Raw genomic sequence first — 22,779 nt, 5'->3', positions numbered from 1 at the left:
GGGTGCTGTTGTCCCATCTTAAATTGGTATCGGGACCTAGACACCACCCCCAAATCTCTGCACCTTCCTCAGGATGAGGCGTCTGGGCCACAACAGCAGATAACAGACTTATGGCAAGGAAAAGGGAGAAGGCAGATGGCCTGGAAAGGTCTGGTTTCAGGTGGGCAGGTAGAGATGGCAGAGGAGTGGGTGGAGAGGTTACCTTTGTTGCGATTTTCAGGGACTCCTTGTTTTTTACCTGTTTGAACAAGAAAGAAAAATGTGGGGTGGAGACCCAAAGTGACTCTTATGGGATCAGGTATCCAACTTGTCGGTCCTGCTCAGAGCCCAGAAGGGTAGCAGCAAAGGGTCTGGGCAGCAGGGAAGGGAAATGGGAAGGACGCTCACATTCGCTCTTACTAGGGGCTTCGTGAATCCTGGGAGATGTGACAAAAACACTGTGCAGGTGAGTGCACAGGTGGGCACACCCACACCTGGCTATTTCCCCTGGAACACCGCTGCTGCTGGTGGGGTGCTCCTGGCTGAGGTACAGCACTTGGAAAATTGGGGGAGAGGGGCAAGGAGTGAAATGTTTAAACTGTTTCTGCCTGCTGGCAAAGGCACTGAGAAGTGTCTCCACGTCGACTCAACAGCACCATGTGCACACTAGCTTCCTCCTTACTCAGCTGCAGGGAGCTGGAGAAATGAATGGTCTTGTTTCCGAGAGCCTTGCTTTGTCTCCTTTTCGTAAGCTCCCTTCCTAATCCTAGTCATAGCCCACGGTGATCCTCCAGCCAACTGGTGGAAGTCCTTCTCTCCTCCAAGGGAAGAAAGGCTGCTTAGGGAAAGGGCTAGATGTGGTTTTAGAAACTTTTTCTCTTTTGCCCTCTGTTTTTCTTTCCTTTAGGAACAAGAGAATGGCAAAGACAGGACCAACTTTGGGGTAGACATTACCTCTTTGTTCCCATTCTCCTAGCTCATGTCTCTTCCACTGACAGCCCATAGTTCCAGCAGATTGCCAATTTTTTCTCCTGTCCATTCTTCCCTTGGCCTTGATGGTTCATTTGATCCCCATGTTTGAGGAAGGAAGTGACAGGAAGAGGAGCACATGGAGGGCATTCGGGGCCGGAGCACCCCGCCAGCTCACGCTGGGAAGGCTTTATAGCTCATTCCTTGACAACCCACCAAGAGACACAGCCATCAAGGCTCAAAGGCAACTTCATTTGGGAGCCTAGAGCCAGGATCTGGTTTTCACTAGAGCACCCTGAGGTGCCAGGGTTCACATTTTTATCATGCCAAAGGGTTTGGATATCTGCTCCCTTCATTCCCGCAGATTCTTCCAACCAGGTATTTCATCCAGATCTGCTTCCTCGCTTCCTAGTTTGTCCATGGGGATGAGAGGCAAGAGATTCTCATTCTGAGCGCCCCTTACCTTTCTTCTTCTTCTCCTCCCCATCTCCCTCACTGGCCCCTAAGAGGGTAAAGATGATTCCGGTCTGGGAGTTGACACCAACAGCAGTCACTACCATTCGGCCAGAACCTTCCATGACATGGGTCCCTGTATAGAAAGGGAGAAGATGAGAAGGAGCGTTGTTTTTTATACCTAGCCATGATTCGGTATGAAACACAAATTCAGGAAAAAATCAGCTTTTCTTCCCTTTTCCCCTATGGATAATGGTTTACTCAGCAGATGAGTAGGAAAAGGCAGAGAGCTGGGTCTATTTAAAATAGAACAAGCAAATTGAGGCTAAGGAGGAAAATGTGTCTAACTGCTTCAGGCCCCCTCCCCTGCCAGAGTCCCTCTGAGGCCCCAGCAGCATGTGCTTCACAGAAAGCCTCTTATAAGTTGCCTGCTATACTTGCATTCAACCCACCAATATGCTTTTGTCCAAGCTGAATGCAGGGGAAGGAGGCAGGATGGGGCCAGAAGAGAGGGCAGGGTCTGGACCAGGTCTCTGGGGCTTGACTCTCAGAGGGGAGGTAGACTGGGAACTTGGGAAGCTAGAGGCTGTACCTGAGAGCAGCATGGGGTCTTTGTCCAAGGACTTCTTGACATGATCTGACTCCCCAGTCAGAGAGCTCTCGTCAATCTTCAGATCATTCCCCTGGATCAGGATCCCATCTGCAGGCAGCAGGTCACCTAGTACACAAAGGGGAGGGGGACAGGGAAGGAAGTAAGGGCCTGGAGGGGAGTGAGGACCATCCACCTCCTTCAACCCCATCTCAGGGTTACTTCCCTGGGTCCTACCTATAGGACAATGGCCCAGGGAGTATCTGGAGAGCCTATAAGAGACAACTTCAGCTCTGTGCCACTTGGGATGAGGCTTCTTTTCAGGATTATAAATTCCAACTATTATTAATCCCCAAACACCTTCCCATGACCTGAACATTATACACTTTTACCCCTAAGGCACTGGGGGTACAAGTTGGATAATCTTCTGGGAGAGTTCTTCTTGCTTAGAAATTGCTTCCCACAACCTCCTCTAATGCCAACCTTAAAGCTGACACAATCTCAGGTCTTATTTTTTGCGGTCCTTAGCAATTCCTAGGCCCCTCATGTCAAAGGACCTGGCCCAAACTAAGGAGGGTGGCATAGACAGAAGAAACTCAGAGCTCTCACCATATTTGATTTGGGCGATGTCACCCACCACGATCTCAGCCACAGGAAGTTGGATGATCTGGCCATTTCGGATAATGGAGAATTTTTGCTCCTGTTCAATGCGGCTCTGCAAGCCCCGAAATTGCTTCTCTTTGCTCCAATCATTGAAGGCAGTCACTAGCACCACGATGAGCACTGAGAACAGGATGGCCGCCCCCTCGATCCAGCCGGCTTCTGCTTCCCCTTCATCTTCTGGGGTACTTGCGCCTTGCCCACATTCTATCCCAAGGAAGGGATGGAAATAAGGGGTCACCTAGGGGCTTTTCTTGTCTTTAAGAAATGGGGGCAGTGCTTCTGCCATCCCCTGAGAGTGGAAAGTGAGGGAAAGAAAATAATAGAGAACAAAACTGTTGGGTAGAAGAGATCTCTGAGAACAAGGAAGGACAGCGGGATTGGGCTTCTTCTCATCACCAGTGTAACTACGTTAGTCCAGAAGAAGCAAATGGCTAAACAGAACAAAGTGCAATCGCAGGCAAGTCACACGTAAAGAACTGATGCCTCCCAACATGGTCAGGTGCCTGCTGCAGTTTCCCACAATGCCAGACAACTGGTGCGGGGCATTTTGAGGAGCAGGGCTTTGTTGGTTGGGCTGAGGGTGGAGGACTCGTGACATTCTGGATAAGAATTTGATGGGAGAAGTGGGGGTAAGACCCTGGAATAAGGATGGGTTGGAAGAACAGTTTAATGGTTGTTAGTTGGTTTCCTTTGGTGAACTCACCCTGAATAATGGGAGAAAAGTTTTAAGCTAAAATTTGCCAACCACCAATACTAAGTACTTTTTGGTGGTGGTAGAAAGAACCCAACTCAGAGTCATGCTGAGCTGTCCAAAACACTCACGTTCGTTGTCTCCACCAGGGGGGCGGTAGAAGGACAGGACCAGGGAGATGATGGCTGCGATCTCCAGGATGATAAGTGTGACATCTTGAAGGGCTTCCCACACTAATTCTAAGAAGGTCTTGGACTTTTTGGGGGGAATCAAGTTCTGGCCGAACACTTGCCTACGTTTCTCCAGATCCGCAGGGTTCCCAGATAGACCTGAAGAGGAGGCAGGAGTAGGACGAATGAGGGAAAACAGGGAAGAGATGAATGTTAAATGAAGGCAGTTAAAAGACCCCTTAAAAAAAAAAGATCCCTTAAAAAGGACCCCTCGCTTCCTTTTCCTGGTCTTCCCAAGTATGAGATGCAGTTAGGGTGACCAACCATCCCAATTTTCCCAGACTGAGGGGATGGATGTGGGACTTTCAGCGATAAATAGGGGCAAACCAGGTCAAGTTGGTCACTCACAAGGACCACTCATTCCTCTTAGTGAGCAGGGTAAGCTAGCCTGGACCAAAAATCTCATCTACTCCTCAACGGGTATGTTTCAGGCTTCAGCTGTAAGAATACAAATATTAAAATGCTTCTTGGGACTTACACAGAACTTTTCTCTCACATTAATATGAAAATTCTGGTGATGATTTACATAGAGTCACCTTCCATCCACCGGTTCACACACTAAACTAGAAAGAATAAGTAATCTGCTCAAGGTCATGCCAGGTTGAGGCAGAGCCCACCCAGGGGTCCTGGTTCCAAGTCCCAGTAGCTTCAGGAGATCAGCAGAGCAGAAACTTTGGGACTATGACTTTTGGGCACCCCTTTAAGCACACCATGCCCCTCTCCTTTTCTGTTACACACACACACGTGCACCCACATGCACGCACATACACACTACTAACAGGGCCAAGTACTACTATTCAGGTTGAAAAAAAAGAGAATGAGAAAGGTTAAGGCCACAAGGTCTTCAGACTACCTAGTCCGAGTTCATCAGCATCCTCCCCACTAACTAACATATATGCTTACGTGCCTGTACACACACACACACATACTAACACATATGAACATTCTAGGCACGTTCCCAGAGGGAAAAGAAACAGGCAGAATTATTCCCAGTGACTTCCTTACATTTAGGCCCCTCTGCTGGGCCCCAGGGAGGTCATTCTTTAAGGGAAGAAGGGAAAATCCTAATGTGGCAATTGATGCCAGTCGGCATTCACAGAGCTGTTTACACTCCGCAGAAAATTGGCTCTGGCTTTGGTGCTTAAAGCTGTTGACTGGGCTGTTTGATGAACTCCCCACAGGCAGGGTGGGGCAAGCTTTGTCCGAAAAAAAACGTCAGCAGCTGGGGAGGGTCAGAATCAGAGGAAGGGGACACTCAACCAGGGCTTCAAACAGGTTCATTGCCGGTTCGAACTCTGCTGGGAATTTGCATTTCCACCCCAGATACACTGAATTCACCTGGGGGTTTTATTAAAATGTTGATTCAGATTCAGTATAGCTAGGGTGGAGATATAAGAATCACCTGGGGATCTTGCTAAAATGTAGATTCTGATTCAGTATATCTGGGGGTAGAAATGCAAATTTTCAGCAGGGGTTCGAACTGGAATGAACTGGTTGGAAGCCCTGCCCTCCATTGAACCTCACACAAAGTTCCAGGAAAAGTGGTTAATTGGATGCCAGATGACCTCCTATACGGAAGCCAGAGCGGAAGGCTGTTCTGTGGGGTTGGGGGTCAGTGGAGGGCACACATCTACTCAGCATCCACTCTCCATCTCACTGCACAGAACCCAAGAGTGTTACTTTAAATGGCAGGAGGAGAGATTTGGGTTAGACCTAAGGGAGACATTTCAGGCAGAAAAAGACTTTTGGGAATGGGAAAATAGGCACCCAAGAGAGGATCGTATGTGGGGCCTAAGGCGGCCTCCTCTTCCCCACCCTAAAAACAAACACCATCAGAAGAGGTACTTGAGACACGCATCTGTCTGGGACAGTGATATGAGAAACCTCCTGGAGGTAAAAGCGTAGGTGAGGAGTTGGGATATGAGGGTCTTTATTAGAGACCACTTTCACTTGCAAGTGCTGAGGAGAAAGACACATGGAGTCCCTTGACTACCAGCTGAAAGTTCGGCAGTTCGAACCCACCCAAAGGTGCCTTGGAAGACAGGCCTGGCAATCTGCTTCTGAAAGTTCACAGCCTTGAAAACCGTATGGAGCAGTTCTTCTCCACACATGTAGGGTCACCATGAGTTGGAATCAACTCAATGGCAACTAACAACAGCAACAGGAGAGAGAGACAGGTCTGGAAAGCAGTGTTCAGAGTTCTCACCCAGGGGCTCCTGCCTCCCAGTGCCCAAGGGCACCATCCTGGCCCCCAGCTGAGTGGCACAGCTGAGATCCACAAGGGAGTGGGGTCTGGCTCCAGCACTGGAGGCAAGCTGGGTTGCTTCCCAGAGGCTCCCTGCTCCATCACCTGGAGCAGTTGGGTTCCCAACAGGAAAGGCAAGCAAGAGCCTGGGAAAGGACTGTTCCTGGGGCCCGGCCGTCTTGACCCCCAGGCAAGCAGAGGCAGAGTTGCTGGCAGGAAGGGCCTTGCTGGTTTTCTTTCCTCAGGGACCTGAGTTGGCAAGGCTGTGCCAATTTGAGACTGCTGTGCTGGAGGGTCACGTTTGCTTGAGGGAAATAAGAGTTCTAATAATTTGTTAATCTACCTGGAATGTTCCTCAGGGAAGCAGGATTCACGAGGTAAGAGAGGAGACTGCCTTTTGGGCATCCCCTTTAACCCTTTAACAAGGGTATTGTTGATGTTAGCTGCCATTGAGTCAATTCCAAACCGTGCATGTGCACAGCAGAACTGCTCCCTAGGGTTTTCGAGGCTGCAAACTTTTGGAAGCGGATCACCAGGCCTGTCTCCCGAGGCGCCTCTAGGTGAGTTCAAACCATGAACATTTTGGTTAGTAGCTGAGTGCTTAGCCTCTGAGGGACCCTGACAAAACCAAACCCATTGCTATTGAGTCAATTCCAACTCATAGTGTCCCTACAGGACAGGGTAGAACTGCCTCAGGGTTTCCAAAGCTGTAAATCCTCATGGAAGCAGACTGCCACATCTTTCTACCACAGAGCAATTGGTGGGTTTGAGCTAACAACCTTTCAGTTAGCAGCCAGGTGCTTAACCACCGCACTGCCAAAAACCAAACAAAAAAAACCCCAAACCCGTTGCCATCGAGTTGATTCCGAAACAAGGGTTTGTAGATAATTATGAGGGCAAAACAGGACATCAGATATTAGAGGCCATCCTAAGGGGCATCCCAATAGCCTAATGAAGGCCAATAATACAATAATCTAGCTGCCTTGTATCCCATCTGAGGGTGCAGGAAGCAGGAACACCTGACCCTCTTTGCTCTCAAATTAATACCTTGTAGTCATCTTTGATTCTGCTCTCTCTCATCTCCTGCTTCTATTTAGTCAGGGAAGCCTATCAGTGCAACCTTCAAAAGATACCCAGAGTCCCATCCCTTCCACTGCTATTCTCGTGGCCTAAGCCATCCTCATCTCTCACCTGGATTATGGCAACAGTCTTCTCACGGTCTTCCTGCTTCCACCCTTGCGCTCTGAGAGTCTGTTCTCGACATAGCAGCCAGAAGGGTCTTTTTTAAAAACCTAAGGCAGTACATGCAACTCATCTGCTCAGAACCATGTGGTGGCTTTTCCTTGCAGTGAAACTGGGCACTGAAAATGGCCTGTATGGCCTGTATGGGCCTTCTATCCCTCTGCCCCACAGGGGGGCCCTTTACCTCTCCAGCTTTATCTCCTACTGTTTCCCGCCATTGTTCACTGAGATCCAGCCAAGTCAGCCTTCCCGATTTCCTCTGAACACACAAGACTGCTTCTGCCTCAGGGCCTCTGCCCAGGATCCTCTTCACTAGCTAGGACTCATTCCCTTACCTCCTTCAGGACTTTGTACAAAAATCACCTTCTTAGTAAGGTGTAATTTGACTGCTGTATTCAAAATTGCAACTTCTCTGCTCTGGATCACTCAATCCCCCTTATCCTATCCTGTTCAGTTGCTTCCCTCCCTAGATCTTCTGACCTTGCATATTATATACCATTTACTCACGTATTATGCTTGTCTATTCCCCTCCACAAGGGCAGGGTTTTCGTTCTTGTTCCTCAGGCCTATAACAGTGCCTGGCACAGAGCACACATACAAATTTGTGTAATGAATTGACTGAACGAGTAATAAATAAGATTGTTAGCATTTAACTATGTGCCAGACGCTTCACCAGGCACATTCGTGCATCCTCACTCAAAGGTCGCAAACCTATGTGGTAAAAAAAAAAAAAAAAAAAAATTTATGTGGTAAAAAAAAAAAAAAAAACTAGTGGTAGCTACCATTAATCCCATTTTACATATAAGCAAACTGAGGCCTGTAGAGGCTCAAGCTAGTAACTGGCAGGGCCTATACTACTCCACAGGAGGCAGCAGGATGCCAGCCTACATGTAAAGGGGCCTGGAGGCAACTGTCCTCAGCTGAGGCTTCATTCTAATCAATTTGTCCTGGTTTGCCTGGGACTTTCCTAGTTTTAGCCCTGAAATTCCCACTGCCCAGGGGCCGACCCCTCCCAAGCCCACCAGTCCTGGGCAAACTGGGATGACTTGTCACCCCAATCATCACCACAGGGCAGACCCACCTGCTGCCTTCCTTTGTACTTCCAAGCAAGTTAGCACTGTTCTCACTGTTTACAATTGGGGCGAATGAGTCCTGTTTTTTTCCTAGCAGGACAGGAATGGTAATATCAGGTTTGTCATAGTCCAACCTACGAATTTTGTACTCAATAAAAGATTCATAATGGTCTCTTTTGGACCTAAGCAAATGAAGCAAGACATGTCAGAGAAAACAAAGGCCAGGCCTTGCTCTTGCCTAGATGCCTCAAAGTCACACCCTTGCTTCTTTTTTGCCACTGGCTACTCATCTATCTGCTCCACCTTAAGTCACCCTAAACTCTTACAATAGCTACCTTAAGAAGTCAAGTGGCTGTCCCAGTTCCCAGCATGCCCTGCGGCAGGGAGGGGCTGGTTGGGGCTGTTAGAAGTAGTAGCCTTGGGAATCCTCTCTCTGACATGTGGAGTGGCACGGGAAAGCCATGTGGGCCTGGGAGCTCTGCCAATCCCCAATTTTGGGCTTTCCATTCTAATTCTTCCTTCCCCAGATCTCAGCAGCTGTAATTTCACAGCCCAGGAAATGGGTGTAGGCCCTGATCTCTGTAGTTGCAGCTCTAATACACAGCCTCCTGGTGAGGACAAGGAAGACTTTGGTGGGGAAAGAATGCTGACAACAAAGGAAAAGGTTTTCCCTAGAAATCCAGCAGTAAAATGAGAGGAAACCTTGTCCCCAAGAACCTGGGAGAGAGCCCCACCCAAATCGGGAGTATGTCTGGCCCTATGAACCAGACTGAACACATGAGCTGGGGGTACAAGAGGAATGTTAGGCTGTGAAGCCATCGCCCCCACCCCATGCTGGGGAGATACATGGCCTCTGCCAGCCCGGGCGGAGGACTACAGGCAGCAGTGGAAAATCTGCGTATGCCGTGAGCCTTGCAGGACCCAGGGGCTGGGAGGAGCAGCTGAGCCCAGCCCTCAGTGGCCTGGCTCCAGCAGGGAAGGAGAGCCAGCTTCCTGAAGATGCCAAGGACAGTGGGCAGAGGCACCCTTTATCAGGATCGCTCCAGAAAGGGTGGGGCTAGGTTAGACACCATGAGGGACTTCCCAGCTGTCTGGCTTAAAATACCAAAAGCAGCAAAAGAGTCAGCTCCCACAGAGATAGTACAAGAGAGAAGTTTCTCTGGGTTGGTCTGACAATAGTCCTGCTCTGTACAGGAGAAGGACAGGCAGCAAAATACCTTTCAAGTCCTACCTTAAAAACCATGGATTGTGAGGCGAGGCGGGGAGCAGTAGCTTAAAATCAATACAGTACCTGATGTCAGCCAAATGCAGCTCCTCCAAGGAGCGGAAAGCAGTTTCCCTACTTCAGCGTCTCCAGTTTAACACATCCGCGGGTTGGAGACGTGTTCCCTATCTGCTGGACTTCCAGCCCCTAGAGAATAAGCAGTCTATTCAAGGGCACAGCAAGAGGGTGACAGACGTAGAGAAGACCGCCCCTTTCCTCATGCTCAGCACACAAAGCCCCTGCCCAACATGGGCAGCCTCCTGAGGGAATGTCTCCCCTTATCCAGCCCCTGCTCTGTCCCTTTATTGAAAACACTCTGGTGCAGGAAGAGCGAGCTCCGCAGAGCGCCCTCCCCAGCCCTCTGCTCAGCTGCCTTCTCCGGTCGGTCCTGCCTTCTGCAGTCCTGCCTGCATGTGCTTCCATCCAATATCACACTCCCCAGAGCTCACATCTCGGAGCTAAATGAAAAAGAGCGAGAGCCCACTTCCAAGAGTAGACGCAGTACCTGCTCAGCCAAGGGGGAGAAATGCCATCTTTCTTTCCACCCCCAGCTGATGGTTAAATGCAAAGCAACAACAAGAAGGTTTAAAAAAAACCCCAAAGTTGCAATGGTTTCTGTGAGCTGCCCGAGGAAGGCAGCATAAAGTGTTTCAGGTCTGGTGAAGAGGCAGGGAGGGTTCACAGGTTCAGGATGACTTCACCACAGCTCTCCCCATCAAGAGCTCTCTGCCCACTGCCTGGCGGCATAATGCCAGCTAACCCAGAAGCCGGACTCCTGGTAAGGAGGGGACGTAGAGAAAAGAATTTTCAGAGCTCTGGGGCTGGGCTGGGAAAGAGAAGGCCCACAGCTGTTGGCCTAATTCAACCCTAGGCACGTAACTCAAACCAGACAGGGAACTCCCAGGATGCACTGTGGAATTCCCGCCGGGGGAGGGCAATTTCACTCAAGCGTCTTTCCCAATCATCTGCCATCTCACTGCCAATGCTGCTTCCCCAAGTTTTATGAAAACCTTTCTCTCTACCACTTACTGAGTGTTTCTTTTATGAAGCCGCAGGCCTTCTGGACTTGCCTCAACTACCCCTTCCTAGCTCAGTTTGAGCTGGTCTGCCCATCTCAACCCTTCCCCTCCTCCAAGATATTCTTTTGGCTTGAACCTCGCTCACATCTTAAACTAGTGCTCACACTTCTGACCACAGTTATTAATCTCTGCGGCCATGCCTGCCCTGTACACCACTGTTCCTTCCCTACCATAGGCAATGCGGACAGACGTAAGGGAAGAGTTTGCTGAAATTGTATTCAGGATCACTTATTTGGCATCCTCAGTGGGGCTGGGGCAAGGGATCAAGGTGATAGTTGCCGGGCAGAAGGCATTAGGAGAGGTAGTTGGGCTATACTTCTGTCCTCAATGATGAGCTCCTAAAAACTGATATTCCAAAGCTGACTATAAGCCCTAAAGGTAGGGAGAAAAATCTCGAGTCAGTCGTTCATCTTCCTCCCACATCTGTTCATCCCATATTCTCTCACCTAGTGGTGGTACAGTGGTTAAGTGCTCCACTGCTAACCAAAAGGTTGGCAGTCCAAACCCACCAGTGGCTCTGTGGGAGAAAAGACCTGTCTATCTGCTCCTGTAAAAATTACAGTTTAAGAAATCCTATGGGACAGTTCTACTCTGTCATATATGGTTGTTAGGAGTCGCATCTAACAACAGTCCTCCACATCCCTTCAACACGAACGTTCTCTACAACGGTGGTCTCTAGTGTTAAAATGTTACAATGACTAACATTTAGTAATAAATATTAGTACAGTATAGTAGTAGTACTGTACTATAATAAATGCTGGTAGTGTTGTAGGTGGACACTTACTGGGGATATAGATGATGGTACTAGAAATTTCCATCTGCCACACTGAGGGAGAGTCCAAACCCAGTATGTGCCAGCTTGCGGCAAAATGAACAATTGTTGGTAGAGCCTACCACTGACCTCACAAGATATGGTAATAGGAACACAGATGAACTCCAGAGGTGTTATGGTGACAGGAAGTGTTAACCTAGATCCCGAAGCTAATGAAGCGAAATTGTAATTTGGGTTGATGATCTTAAAACAGATTATTTCACCTCTTTTTGCCATTTGCTCTCCACAGAATCTCAGTTCCCCAGACCCAAGTTGCTACTCAGCAAGTACGGAAGGCAAAGAAGCTTGGATCTCATGCCAGGAACATTCAGTAAATGTAGCAATAGCATAGAGCGTGGCCGTGCCAGAGCTTCCATAGCTAATCAGATGATACACGAGTCCCATCTCCAATTTCGGAGACCCCTTCCCTTCCCTGCAATCTCTTCAGTTCAGGTCTCCATATTGGGAACTCCCATAACCCCCTGTTCTCCCTGTCAGCACTACTGCAATGTTTCTGAAATTGCCTTAATTTGTGCACATCCTCTGTTAGCCTATAGGCGCTACGGAAGGAGAGGCTGCGCTGCCATGTTCACTGCTGTGTCTTCCAAGCACCTAGTAGACATTAAACATTTGTTCAATGTTGTTGAAAAGGAATCGGAAGCCCTCTCTATTCCACTGTCACACCCTCAACTCTGCAGAGGAGAAAAAAGTAGAGCGGCACAGAAAAAACAAAAAACCAAACCCGCTGCCATTGAGTTGATTCAGACTCATGGCAACCCCATGCATACAGAGTTGAACTGCCCAAGACGGTTTTCTTGGCAGATTGCTTGGCCTTTTACAAGCAGATTGCTAGGCCTTTCTTCCGTAGTGCTGCTGGGTGGGTTTGAACCATCAGCCTTTAGGTGAGTAGCTGAGAGCAAATCTCTTGTGCCACGCAGGGATCCTAAAAGGGCACAGAGGGGCTATGAAATAGAAAATCCTGCCAACATTATTCCGGATCTAAATTCAACAGAAATTCTGAAAGAAACCTCACAGCTCATATTTACCATTTATTCATGGCTTCCCTTCTGATCTGGGCGCAGACCTTTCGCCAAAGTGCTGACCTAGCTTTCCCTCAGAAAATATTATTCTTCTTTCTAAAAAGGCATAGAAATCACTGAGGACCAACACGGAAAAGTTGGGTGGTGAAAGAAAAATACGTACAACCTTCTATCTAGATCAAAGTTCATCTAGTATCATCCCTTATTTCTACACAGAAAGTGATACTGAGACTAAGGAAAATACCTCTTCTCTTTTCTTCCTTTTAAGCAAAAATTCATTCTCATTCTAGATTCACCAAAGGTTTCCCCTGCTCACTGAGGCCATGAGATAGTGTGGGAAACCCCTCTTAGAAGATTAGCTTCTAGCCCATATCATCTGTGCCCTTTGGGGACAGAGTGAGTGGTTGGATTGGGGGTATGGTGAGGAGAGAAGAAGAGACGATAAAACGGGGAAAAAGAAGTTGGGTAAAAGAAGCAAGCAAACTAAAAGGATTCCATTGGTGCAAGATATTCAGATTTTTTCTTACTGAGGAGCGCCCAAAGCAACGCAGTTTGCTCAGGAGTTGGTGCTTCACCTTTGCCTCTTTGCTTTTGTTTATATACAACCATGAAGGCTAAAATCTCAATTCAGTTTGATGTAAATATGTGCCCTCTCTCAAGTCTCCCCCCACAGCAGCCCTACACACAACTTCTGGTTTCCCTGCCTTTCCTTCGATTTTTTGCTTACACTCTCAGCCTTGTTTCTGATTGTTGCTGAGTGCTGAGGTAACCGAGCACTTCTAAGCCTTCTTGTTTCTAAACAACTCTTAGCCACTGGGGGAACTCCTCTTACTCCAACTAACCAATGTATATTCAAGGACTACAAGCCAATGTTAACATTAGCCTTGAGTCACAATCAGATGTTTTGTCAGGTACTCCAAATGGAAAATGAGATTTTAAACTATCTGTGCTTCTCAGATTGTGTTGCTGCTCTAACCTAAGAGGCAGAACACCGATGGACTGTGAGCCAGAAAACATAAAATATTCTATCATATTCTACCTGGTGGTAAGACCTTACACCTCCCCCCCTAAAAAACAAACAAACAAAAACCCATTGGCTACGAGTGGATTCTGACTCACAGTGACCCTATAGGACAGAACAGAACTGGCCCACAGGGTTTCCAGGGAGTGGCTGGTGGATTCATACTGCTGACCTTCCAGTTAGCAGCTGTAGCTCTTAACCACTGTGTCTAAGGTAAGATCTTAGGCAGCTTATTTAACCTTTTTGGCAGAGAGAGAGAGACTATATTAAAATTAAGTCCTGCTTGCCTTTGGAATGGTGTAAATCTAGAATGACAAAACTACGGCAGTGTTAGAAACATTATAAACCCCAAGTCATGCAAGGCCCCTGAGCGGCAGCTACGGTTAAAAAAGAAAAATCCTGCCAATCTATGCCAGAGATTCTCAACAATCAACAGAAAATAAAGCGGAAAGGTTCTACTCTGGGAATTCAATCTGAAACAGGAAGATGTAAATTTACATACTCTAGGAGCCAATCTCTCCAGTCTCCCCCAAATTCACCTTGGTTTCCTACCAGCAGAACTCAAGGCAGCAGGTATATTTCTTCTATTCTTATTAGACTGCAGAGGCTTCCCACAGGTGACAAAACTATGCTAGGCTGTCAGGCACCTCAGTATGGTCTTCTGTGAACAGACTGGCTTTTTATAGCAACAGCTCACTGGGGCACCTGGATACTGATGCTCTTTTCTGTGCCTGTTCAGCTACACAGCTCAGCATTGCCCTTGTCTGGATAGAGACTCCTGTGTCGGAGTCTCCTTTACCTACCTGTGTATTCTCCTCACCCACAAGGTCCTTGTTGTCATTGGGGGTTAAGAATTACTAATGGAACATTTGTTTTCTGACACCCAATCTCCCCAGTTCCAGGACCAGCCCTATGGTAAGTCTTACATTAAAAACAAATCATGATACATATTTGTAATCTAAGCAAGCAGGAGAAGGACAGTGGACAACTGTGCCTGGGATAGGAATACTGGGATATAGTCATGGCCAAGGTCTACAGCAACAGAGACACCTGTCATTAGAAGGATTGGCTTTCAACGATAGGTCTGAAACCAGGGCTTGGAAAGAATCTAGGGACATTAACTAGGTCCATAACATTTGGTATCTAATATTAAGGGAAAAGTAGAATATATACTGGCTTTTGGGAATGGCAGCTCTCTGGGAATCAGAAATAAATAGTAGCAGCTACTGGAAAGGATTTGGAAAAAGGGAAGGGGAATCTGCCATTAGGCGTTCCCAAGCTTCCAGCTTATCTGAACTCCTGAACTTCATTTTGTGAGAGAAACAACTGACCAAAGAGATCAAGACCAGCATAGGAAAGGGAAGTGAAAGAGTCTGCTTAAATTCTGATGGGTGCTTCTAAAGTACTGCACTATCTCAGTAAAAACCTAACAAACCCTTTGCTGTTGAGTCTATTTCAACTCATAGCAACCCTAGAGGACAGAGTAGAACTGCCCCACAGAGTTTCCAAGGGGCTCCTGGTGAATTCAAACTGCTGACCTTTTGGTTAGCAGCCATAGCACTTGACCACTAGGCCACCAGGGTTTACAGTAAAGCCAGATGCTGTTGAGCTGATTCCAACTCGTGGCAACTCCATGTGTTTCGGAGCTGAACTGCACTCCACAGGGTTTTCAGTGGCTAGGAAAGAGCGCCAGGACTTCCTGCATGAATTCCAACTGCCAGCCTTTTGGTTAGTAGCAAAGAGCTTAACCCAGGAACTCCATAACAGGACTAGTCTTTCTTTAAGGGCCATATTGCTCTAAAAGTGGCAGGATAAAGAAATCTAGCTGGTGAGAAGTAGGTAGTGCTCAAAGGGCAGCCATTATATACTAGTCAGAAGGCAAAGACTGAGCCACCTGTAAGCAACATGAAAGCAACTAAGCCTTGTCATCTTAACCAGGTCTCTTTTTGAGGTCAAGAGGTGAGTGCGGGAATGGACAGTGGCTGCAGTTACACATGCAGTAACCTTTCCAGACATAACAATACACTGCGCCCCGTAGCCACTCATATTCTGGCAAATGTCTTCAGACACATGGGCTCCGTTTTAACCTAAGGCAATCAATTTATTACATACCTATTATGTGTTTGGGCACTGTACACACACTGTGTTATTTAATCGCAGTAACTCTATGGGCTAAGTATTGTCAACATGATTTTCAAAGAAGACACAGGCTCGGGAAGGTTGACTATTAACTGTTCAGTATTTTTCAGCTAGTAACTGGTAGAGCCAGTATTTGAACTCAAAGCCTGTGAGATAGGAAACTGAACTCTAGAGGTAAAGAGACCAAGTAGGGCAGCTCCCTTAGGTTGCCAAGAAAAAAATGACATTGGATATGTATATCTATGTAAAAAGCTCGCTCTCTCTCTTTTTCTCTTTTTTATCCTAAAGAGTCTGGACTCCAATTCCCTGACTTGTAGTACAGCATCAGCGAGGGCTCAACGCCTCTTGTTAGAATTGGGAAGAAACATGATGTCGCCTCTGAGGAAGGCTCAGAAACAATATCTCAGGAGGCTGAGGGCCTCAGAAGGACAAGATCTTTGCTCCATCTCATGCTGCTGCCTGACCTGTAGGGTCAAGCAAGAACCTGTAACAGAGATGCTGAAACCAAGCACAAGTAAGAAAGCAGGGCTCCTTGTGCTCTCGCCCCACTTCAATGAAGCAAACTTTCATATTACCATAGCCACTAGGCAACTGGGCTGAGCCAGGTAAGCATCAAGCTGGATTTTTCATTTTCTTTGAGAATAGGTTAAGAAGAACTATATGAAAACTGGATCAGTCAGGGTTGAAAAGGGCATCAATAATCCTCTGATAGAAATCAGAGGGAATGACCCAAAGATATAAAGGGTACAACTATATACCTAATGATTTACCATTCCATTTTTAAGTGTATACAGTAGGGAAGTTCTAAATTGGGCAAATAGGCTTATTTATTTTTGTGCCCATCCCTCCCCTCATTATACTGTAAAATCAGTGTGGGGAAGAATTATACAGTAAAACCCGTGAAAGCCAAAACCTGTGTAAGGTGGAAGACTGTCAGAGAAGGAAAACTAAAATATTTTCCACTAAAACAAGCGATTTGAAAGTAGTAAGACTACACCCTGTAAAATGCAAAAAAACTTGTGAGACCCAGAAAAAAAGGCAGTCCTGTTGAGTTTCAGTTCACACAGGTTTCACTGCATCTAAAACTCTTTTGTAATCAAAGACTGAAACAGAATAAGGGATTTGATGATTATCTATTGATAAAAGCATCTCTACCATAAACCTTTGTAAAAGGAGAGAATACCCTATTTCTTTGCACTGGTACAGAAGAAGAAGGAAAGAATGATATCCAGAGAATACCAGCTGCTATACTTCTCCCACCAGACACAGACGTTCCAATGGGGTCTCCAGAAATGTGCCTTCTCTAGAATCTGGAAAAACAACATTCTGAAGCACTAGCTACCTTCCCCTAATCCCCTACCCATGATGTGGTCTTTACCTTCCACGGGGGAGGTTTTCAGTCTAGTGCAGATATTCTGTACATCTCCATAGTGGTCATGAATCTGGTTCATTGCATCGGTCGAACGCAGCTCCATGAGCTTCCTCAGGTCCATCACCGAGCAGCCAAAGTCCCCTTCACGGCTGTCAACCATCGAGTTGGCCGCCAAGGCATGTTCTGATGGGTTCGTCATTTTGCCTGCTGTTACCAAGCCTCTCAACCAGAGAAGATGTGGAGTTTCCCTTCCACTGATCAGGGTCTCTTGCCTTCCTGCCCCCACTTATCCCTACTTTTTGCTTCTCTGGGGGCCCAGTTAGGAATCAGACCGGCTATATCTTGTGCAATAAACTTCACAGTAGCAGCTCCAAGCCCAGATTCTTCCTTGTGTGTGAAGCCTGGCAGCGAGAGGAGGAAGAGAATGGGGGAAGGGAGTGGAAGCCGGACCACGTGTCACAATGATTGGCGTCCCCAGGTGGTGATGGAAGTGGTTGTCCAGGGTAGGTAGGTTCCTAGCTCAGACTGCTTTGGCCACATGGAGGTATAAACAGGATGTGCATGTTACTATGGAGGCAATCTTAGCAACAACCAGCAACTGTGGTGGTAGCGAGGCGGCAGGAGAAGGAGGAGGAAGAGGAGGGCTCCCTGGATACCGATGACAACTGGCTCTCTGGAAAAAGATTCAAATATAGACAAAAAGAAACAATTAGAGCAAGCATGGGGACCCAGCATCTGCAAGGACAAGAGGTACTCATCCTAGCACAAGTGTTTAAATGACGGTTGATGCCTGATCTGAACTAGGAGCTGAGGCCTGAGCTGAGTGACCCGGCTCAGGAGAGGCCTTTCCTCCTGGGAGGCCCCAGCAGCCTGTAAATGCCACTGCAGAGATGTAATTCTAGATACATCCCAGTCTTCATGTCTCACCTCTCCCAAACCAAACAGTGCAAATCCCACAAACTTGGAAAGCTCTATTTGAGAGGCCTGCTGGCAAGCGATACAGGGCCCTATAGCCTGACCTTACTTCCAAGAGGTGAGAGGAGATCAGAAAAGGAACCTAGACCCGAGAGAGTTGGAGGGTGGCCTGTCGGTGTGCCAGCCTCCCTCACTCCTGACACCCTTCCCCACTCCCAACACATACATTTACAAACAGGAGGATAACCTGACAGAAGATGTGAAAATCCCAGCTGTATGGCAGTTCTGCAGCCTGCCGCGGGTGCTGTCGATGGGTCAGGCACTAAGTTCGGCTGCTGTCACGGGTCAGGCACTAAGTTCGGCTGCTGTCACGGGTCAGGCACTAAGTTCGGCTGCTGTCACGGGTCAGGCACTAAGTTCGGCTGCTGTCACGGGTCAGGCACTAAGTTCAGCTGCTGTCATGGGTCAGGCACTAAGTTCGGGTCTTGGGGCTAAGCCCCGGCCCTCTCCAAAAGGCTTTTGAAGGTTGGGGGGGGGGGCGGTGGGGAGAGTAAAATGCTCTGGCAGATGGAGATACAGGGTGGGACCTTTTTTTATAAAGGACACAGAAAGACCTCTGAGGAGGAAAGATAGTGAGTTTCAAGCCTCTAAGCATTAACGTTTCTCTGGGGAGGCAGGGATGAGACAGCTATCCAGTCATTCTGAGACAGCCAAGGGCCCAGGGAGGTAGACAAGGGGACAAGTCAGCCTGTGTGTGAATGAGCACCAGAGGGTCACAGGCCATCTCAACAAATGCATCTGAGAGGCCAGCATTTCTCCCCTTAGAGGCAGGTGTTGTTACCACTCACACATGCTGACTAAGGGCGCTGCCCTGTGTCTAGGTAAGGATGTGGGAGGCTCACGGTGGGAAAAAGGCTTATCCTGAACCTGGCTCTCAGCTTCCGAGTGGGAGCCACTGCCACAAAGCAGCCATTTAAACGTGAAGGGGCTCTTCCTGCAGGCAGCACGGGATCATGGGGAGCCCAAGAAGTCCCCACTGACTTGAGTTCAGGTACCAGGGGGTGGCAAGGAACCCGGGCCAGCCTCTAATAAACGGATGGCACCCTCACTTCTAAAAGGTGAATAATCAGATAAGGACTTGACTCCTTTGTGAATTACTTTTCTCAAAATCACACGTGGCTGAAGTCCCTGCTGATTCCATTCAAACCTGTCCCATTGGGAGGGAGGTCACCTCCCCCTTTCCCCGTGTGCCCCTGCCTCCCTCCCACCATAAAAAAAAAAAAATACAACTTATTACAAAGGTTACACAAGCAGGATATTTCTCTTTCTTCCTTCCTTTCTCTCCCTCCCTCCCTCCCTCTCTTTCTTTTCAACACCATACTTCCTTTCTCGGAGTCATCAGGGAATCCTGGGGAACTAGGAGGTCTGAACAGAGCCTGAGGCAGTGTGTCACATTTCCTTCAGGCAGGCTGCCGGAGGAACAGGCAGCATCACAGGATTTTCTCTCCAGTTCCCTGGTTCCGTTTCTCCTCCAAGCCTAGAAGGAGGGAGGGGCGAAAGCAGCAAGAAGCCCACACTGACCAGCAAGTAGAGCTCCTTAGCCTTTCAAGAGGAGGTCGGGACTGGTGCTGATGGAGTACTCAAGTGGGAATCAGGAGATTTTACTTTTCTGTCTCCACCCACTATACTGTTCACTCTACAAGGCAGGGCTTTTTAGCTGTTTTGTTCACTGCTTTACCCCCAGCGCCTAGCGGAGGACCTGCACATTAAATGTAATATATATTTTTACATTCATTTGTGTGCGCATCATTCATTTTTTAAAACATTTATCTTATTTTTGGTGAAAATTTACACAGCAGAATAACCCGTTCAACAATTTCTCCATGTATGGTTCATTGATATTCTTTACATTGTGTCATCATTCTTATCTCTACCCAAATTATTCCACCACTATTCAGTTAGTATTTTTTTGTTGAATAACCAGTGGCAGATTCAGAAGTAGATTTATTATCTTCCCAGGCACCCTTTAGGCAAGTCACTTAGCCTTCTTAGGGCTCAGTTCCTCCCGCTTTCAATTGGGGGAAGAATGTTGTGTTGTTGTTAGGTACAGTCGAGTCGGTTCCAACTCCTACTGACACTGTATACAACAGAACGAAACACTGCCCAGTCCTGCACCATCCTCACAATCGTTGTTATGCTTGAGCCCATTGTTGGGGGATGAATAGGCCCTACCTTTTCATACCATCCTAAGAATATGGTAAGGGAATGGTGCTTTGAAATCTGAGATGAAAGTTGCCAGTGTCTAATCCAGGACACTCAAGTGATGGGAGAAAGCTTAATGTGATCTTAACGACTTTGTTATCTAGCCGTTCACGAAGAAGGGCCACCTGCTCCATGTGCTCCCCATCTTTCCCTGCCAGGGGACCCCCCGCAACCAACAAAGAACAGAAAATTCCAAGACAGCGTCCTTAGTAATAACCACTGGATAGATTGTAACAATTAGCAGTAAGTACTAGCATGTATGGTCTTGGGTCTCTAGGGAACAACTTTCCTAGGAAGAGGGTCAATCTGAGAATTCCTTACTTTGACCTTCTCCTCAGGAAACCAAAGAGAAGAGGCTCTTCCACTCATGTAGACTTCAGATGAGAAAGGTCATGTAAGATTAGAACACAGGGAAAACATCATGTGAAGTGAAAGACGCCAGTCACAAAGACCATAGAGTGTATCATTCCATTTGTATGACATGTCCAGAATAGATGAATATATAGAGATGGAAAGCAGATTGGTAGTTTCTCAGGGCTGAGGGGAGGTGAGGGCTAGGGTAGTGAGAGCTAAAGGGGTCGAGGTTTCTTTTTAAGGTGATGAAAAATGTTCTAAAATTAACTTTGGTGATGGTTGCCCAGGTCTGTGAATACACTAAAAAACACTGAACTGTACACCTTGAATTGTGAATTATATCTCAGTGAAGCTGTTAATAAAAGAGAGATTAGAACACACGGGACATGTGGAAAAGTTGTCCTGCTTCAGGTTGCTCCAGAGACTCATACACGTTAGGTCAAGCACAAACTGCTGGCACAAAGGTAAGAGGGCAGAACCTAGCTGGGCCCTGGGTTCGAGGCGGGATGGCTATAAACGGTCTTCTGTAGTGAGAATGAGTACGCAGAGCCCATGCTTCTTCCTTAGCCCTGAGCTCTCTGGAATATGAGCTCTCTGCAGCTGCTGAGCTTGCTTGGCCCCTAACCTTATTAGGCAACTGCCAAGGAATGATATGTAAGTGCTCAGGCCACCTCAGCCTCAGACGCAATTCTCAGACTCCTGGGAGGTTCCGCCTCCTGTCAGGTCAGGATTAGTCATTCCACTTGGGGCATTCTGGGTAAGGTATCCTCTCGCTCCCCATTTCTAGCATTTTGCCAGCCTGAGGGATGATAGGATGGAAGAGCCAACTCTCTCCTTCCTTCTTTCCTCCTGGGGCAAGACATATTACTTGACACTCTCGTTAAGTAGTTTTCACCGTCTCCATCCTGTTCTGTAACTTGTAGATGACACGTGAAAGAATTTTCATATTAATTCTAAATAGGACAGCTGTGACCTCCCGCCTCACATATGAAGATGCTGAGATCCAGGGATTTAAGGAGTGGGGGTGCTCCTTTTGTTACACCTCACTCCTTTCCTGAGTCTGTGTCTTCTCGTTCTCTGACAAAGAAGCCCTTTAGAACGCAGGCCTCCCTAGGGTATGGAGAATACTCATTTGCGTTTCGAGGGAATGCTTGCTCTTGCCCTTACTTTCTTTCAGAATTAACGACATCATATCCCAGGCAATGACGGTGGAAGAGCCCCATACACACCTCAGTCTCATACCGGAGAAGAACTTACCCCACACTTCCTGATAGCCCAACCTGCAGCTAGGCTCTTTAGCAAGAAACGAGGTACTGCCAGAGACAAGAACTTCATGCTCTCAGCCGCAAAAACATAAGCAATAGCCCAAGACTCTGTTTCCTCCTCTTTTGTCCATCTAAGGAGTCCCTTACTCTTTGAAGCTCTCCCTGGAGCACATTCCCAGACCACGGGAAAAGGGTAACTCGCTGTGTAGGTTATGGAGTATGCTTGCTGATATGAAAGAAACCGCCCCCCGCCCCGTCTCCTGCCACAAGTTCCCGTTGAATCTGGCTCAATGCAAGGGAAATGAAGTGTGGACAGAAGTGGGAGAAAGGAAACAGGAGGGACCAAGGGGCGAGGGCTTCAGGCTGGTTGAGCACTGCAGACAAACCTGCCTGGACAAATAAACGGCTGACTTTCAACTCTGGCCTCCCACCCCAGGCAGGGGCTGCTAGGTAGAGCTGACTCTGGCTCCCTGCCCCACCCTGCCCTCCTTCCAGGGCTGAGAACCCCTGCTTAGGAGCAAGTTGGTAGCTCTCAGAGATATGTTTACCTGGAGTGCCAGAATCACTGCCACGTAAGACGTGGGGGGTTTAAGAAGGAAAGACTTTGGAGGAGGGGAAGCTGGCTGGTCCCACCTTGTTAGGTGCCATGGAGTCGGTTCCGACTCATTGCAACCCCATGTACAACAGAACGAAACACTGCCCAGCCCTGCGCCATCTTCACAATAGTTGCTGTGTTTGAGCCCATTGTTGCAGCCACTGTGTCAAACCATCTTATTGAGGGTCTTCCTCTTAGAATGTGCCAAATCTAAATATGAAATCTGCTCCACGGGCCCTTCACAAAACCTGTTCTTTTTTCTCTGACCCAGATGCTCCCTCATCCCAAGTGAGGCTCTACTTCTCCCTATTTTCAGGAGTAGGAAGGCAGGGTGGGAAGGAAGGGGGACGAGGGGAATTAATATTTGTTGAGCACTTACAATGTACCAGGTGTTATACCAGGCATTTTAAGTGCCTTGATCTATATAGTGCCTATCATAGTGGTGACATGTTGTGGTTGGTCCATATATGGTTGTTTTTAGTTGTCATCCGGTGGGCCCCTGACTCATGGAGGCCCCATGCACGATGG

The 22,779-nt window shown here is 47.8% G+C and overlaps 1 protein-coding gene across 4 annotated transcripts in view; it reads right to left on the bottom strand.

The window, feature by feature from the left end:
* Positions 1–22,779, bottom strand: part of ATP2B4 (ATPase plasma membrane Ca2+ transporting 4) — a 117,532-nt gene that overhangs the window by 42,614 nt on the left and 52,139 nt on the right. For all 4 annotated transcript variants that reach the window (XM_049857724.1, XM_049857723.1, XM_049857721.1 and 1 more), the window contains exons 2-7: positions 16,867–17,533; positions 3,476–3,673; positions 2,600–2,857; positions 1,994–2,119; positions 1,412–1,537; positions 203–238 (exon numbers count right to left, since the gene is read on the bottom strand). In XM_049857724.1, the coding sequence (XP_049713681.1) occupies positions 203–238; positions 1,412–1,537; positions 1,994–2,119; positions 2,600–2,857; positions 3,476–3,673; positions 16,867–17,059 (937 nt within the window). In that variant the 5' untranslated portion in view covers positions 17,060–17,533. The remainder of the gene's footprint in view (positions 1–202; positions 239–1,411; positions 1,538–1,993; positions 2,120–2,599; positions 2,858–3,475; positions 3,674–16,866; positions 17,534–22,779) is intronic.

The sequence above is a fragment of the Elephas maximus genome, chromosome 18, assembly GCF_024166365.1.
Source record: "Elephas maximus indicus isolate mEleMax1 chromosome 18, mEleMax1 primary haplotype, whole genome shotgun sequence".
Lineage (NCBI taxonomy): Eukaryota > Metazoa > Chordata > Mammalia > Proboscidea > Elephantidae > Elephas > Elephas maximus.
Note: the sequence above shows the minus strand (reverse complement) of the source record. Positions and strands in the feature narration are given on the sequence as shown.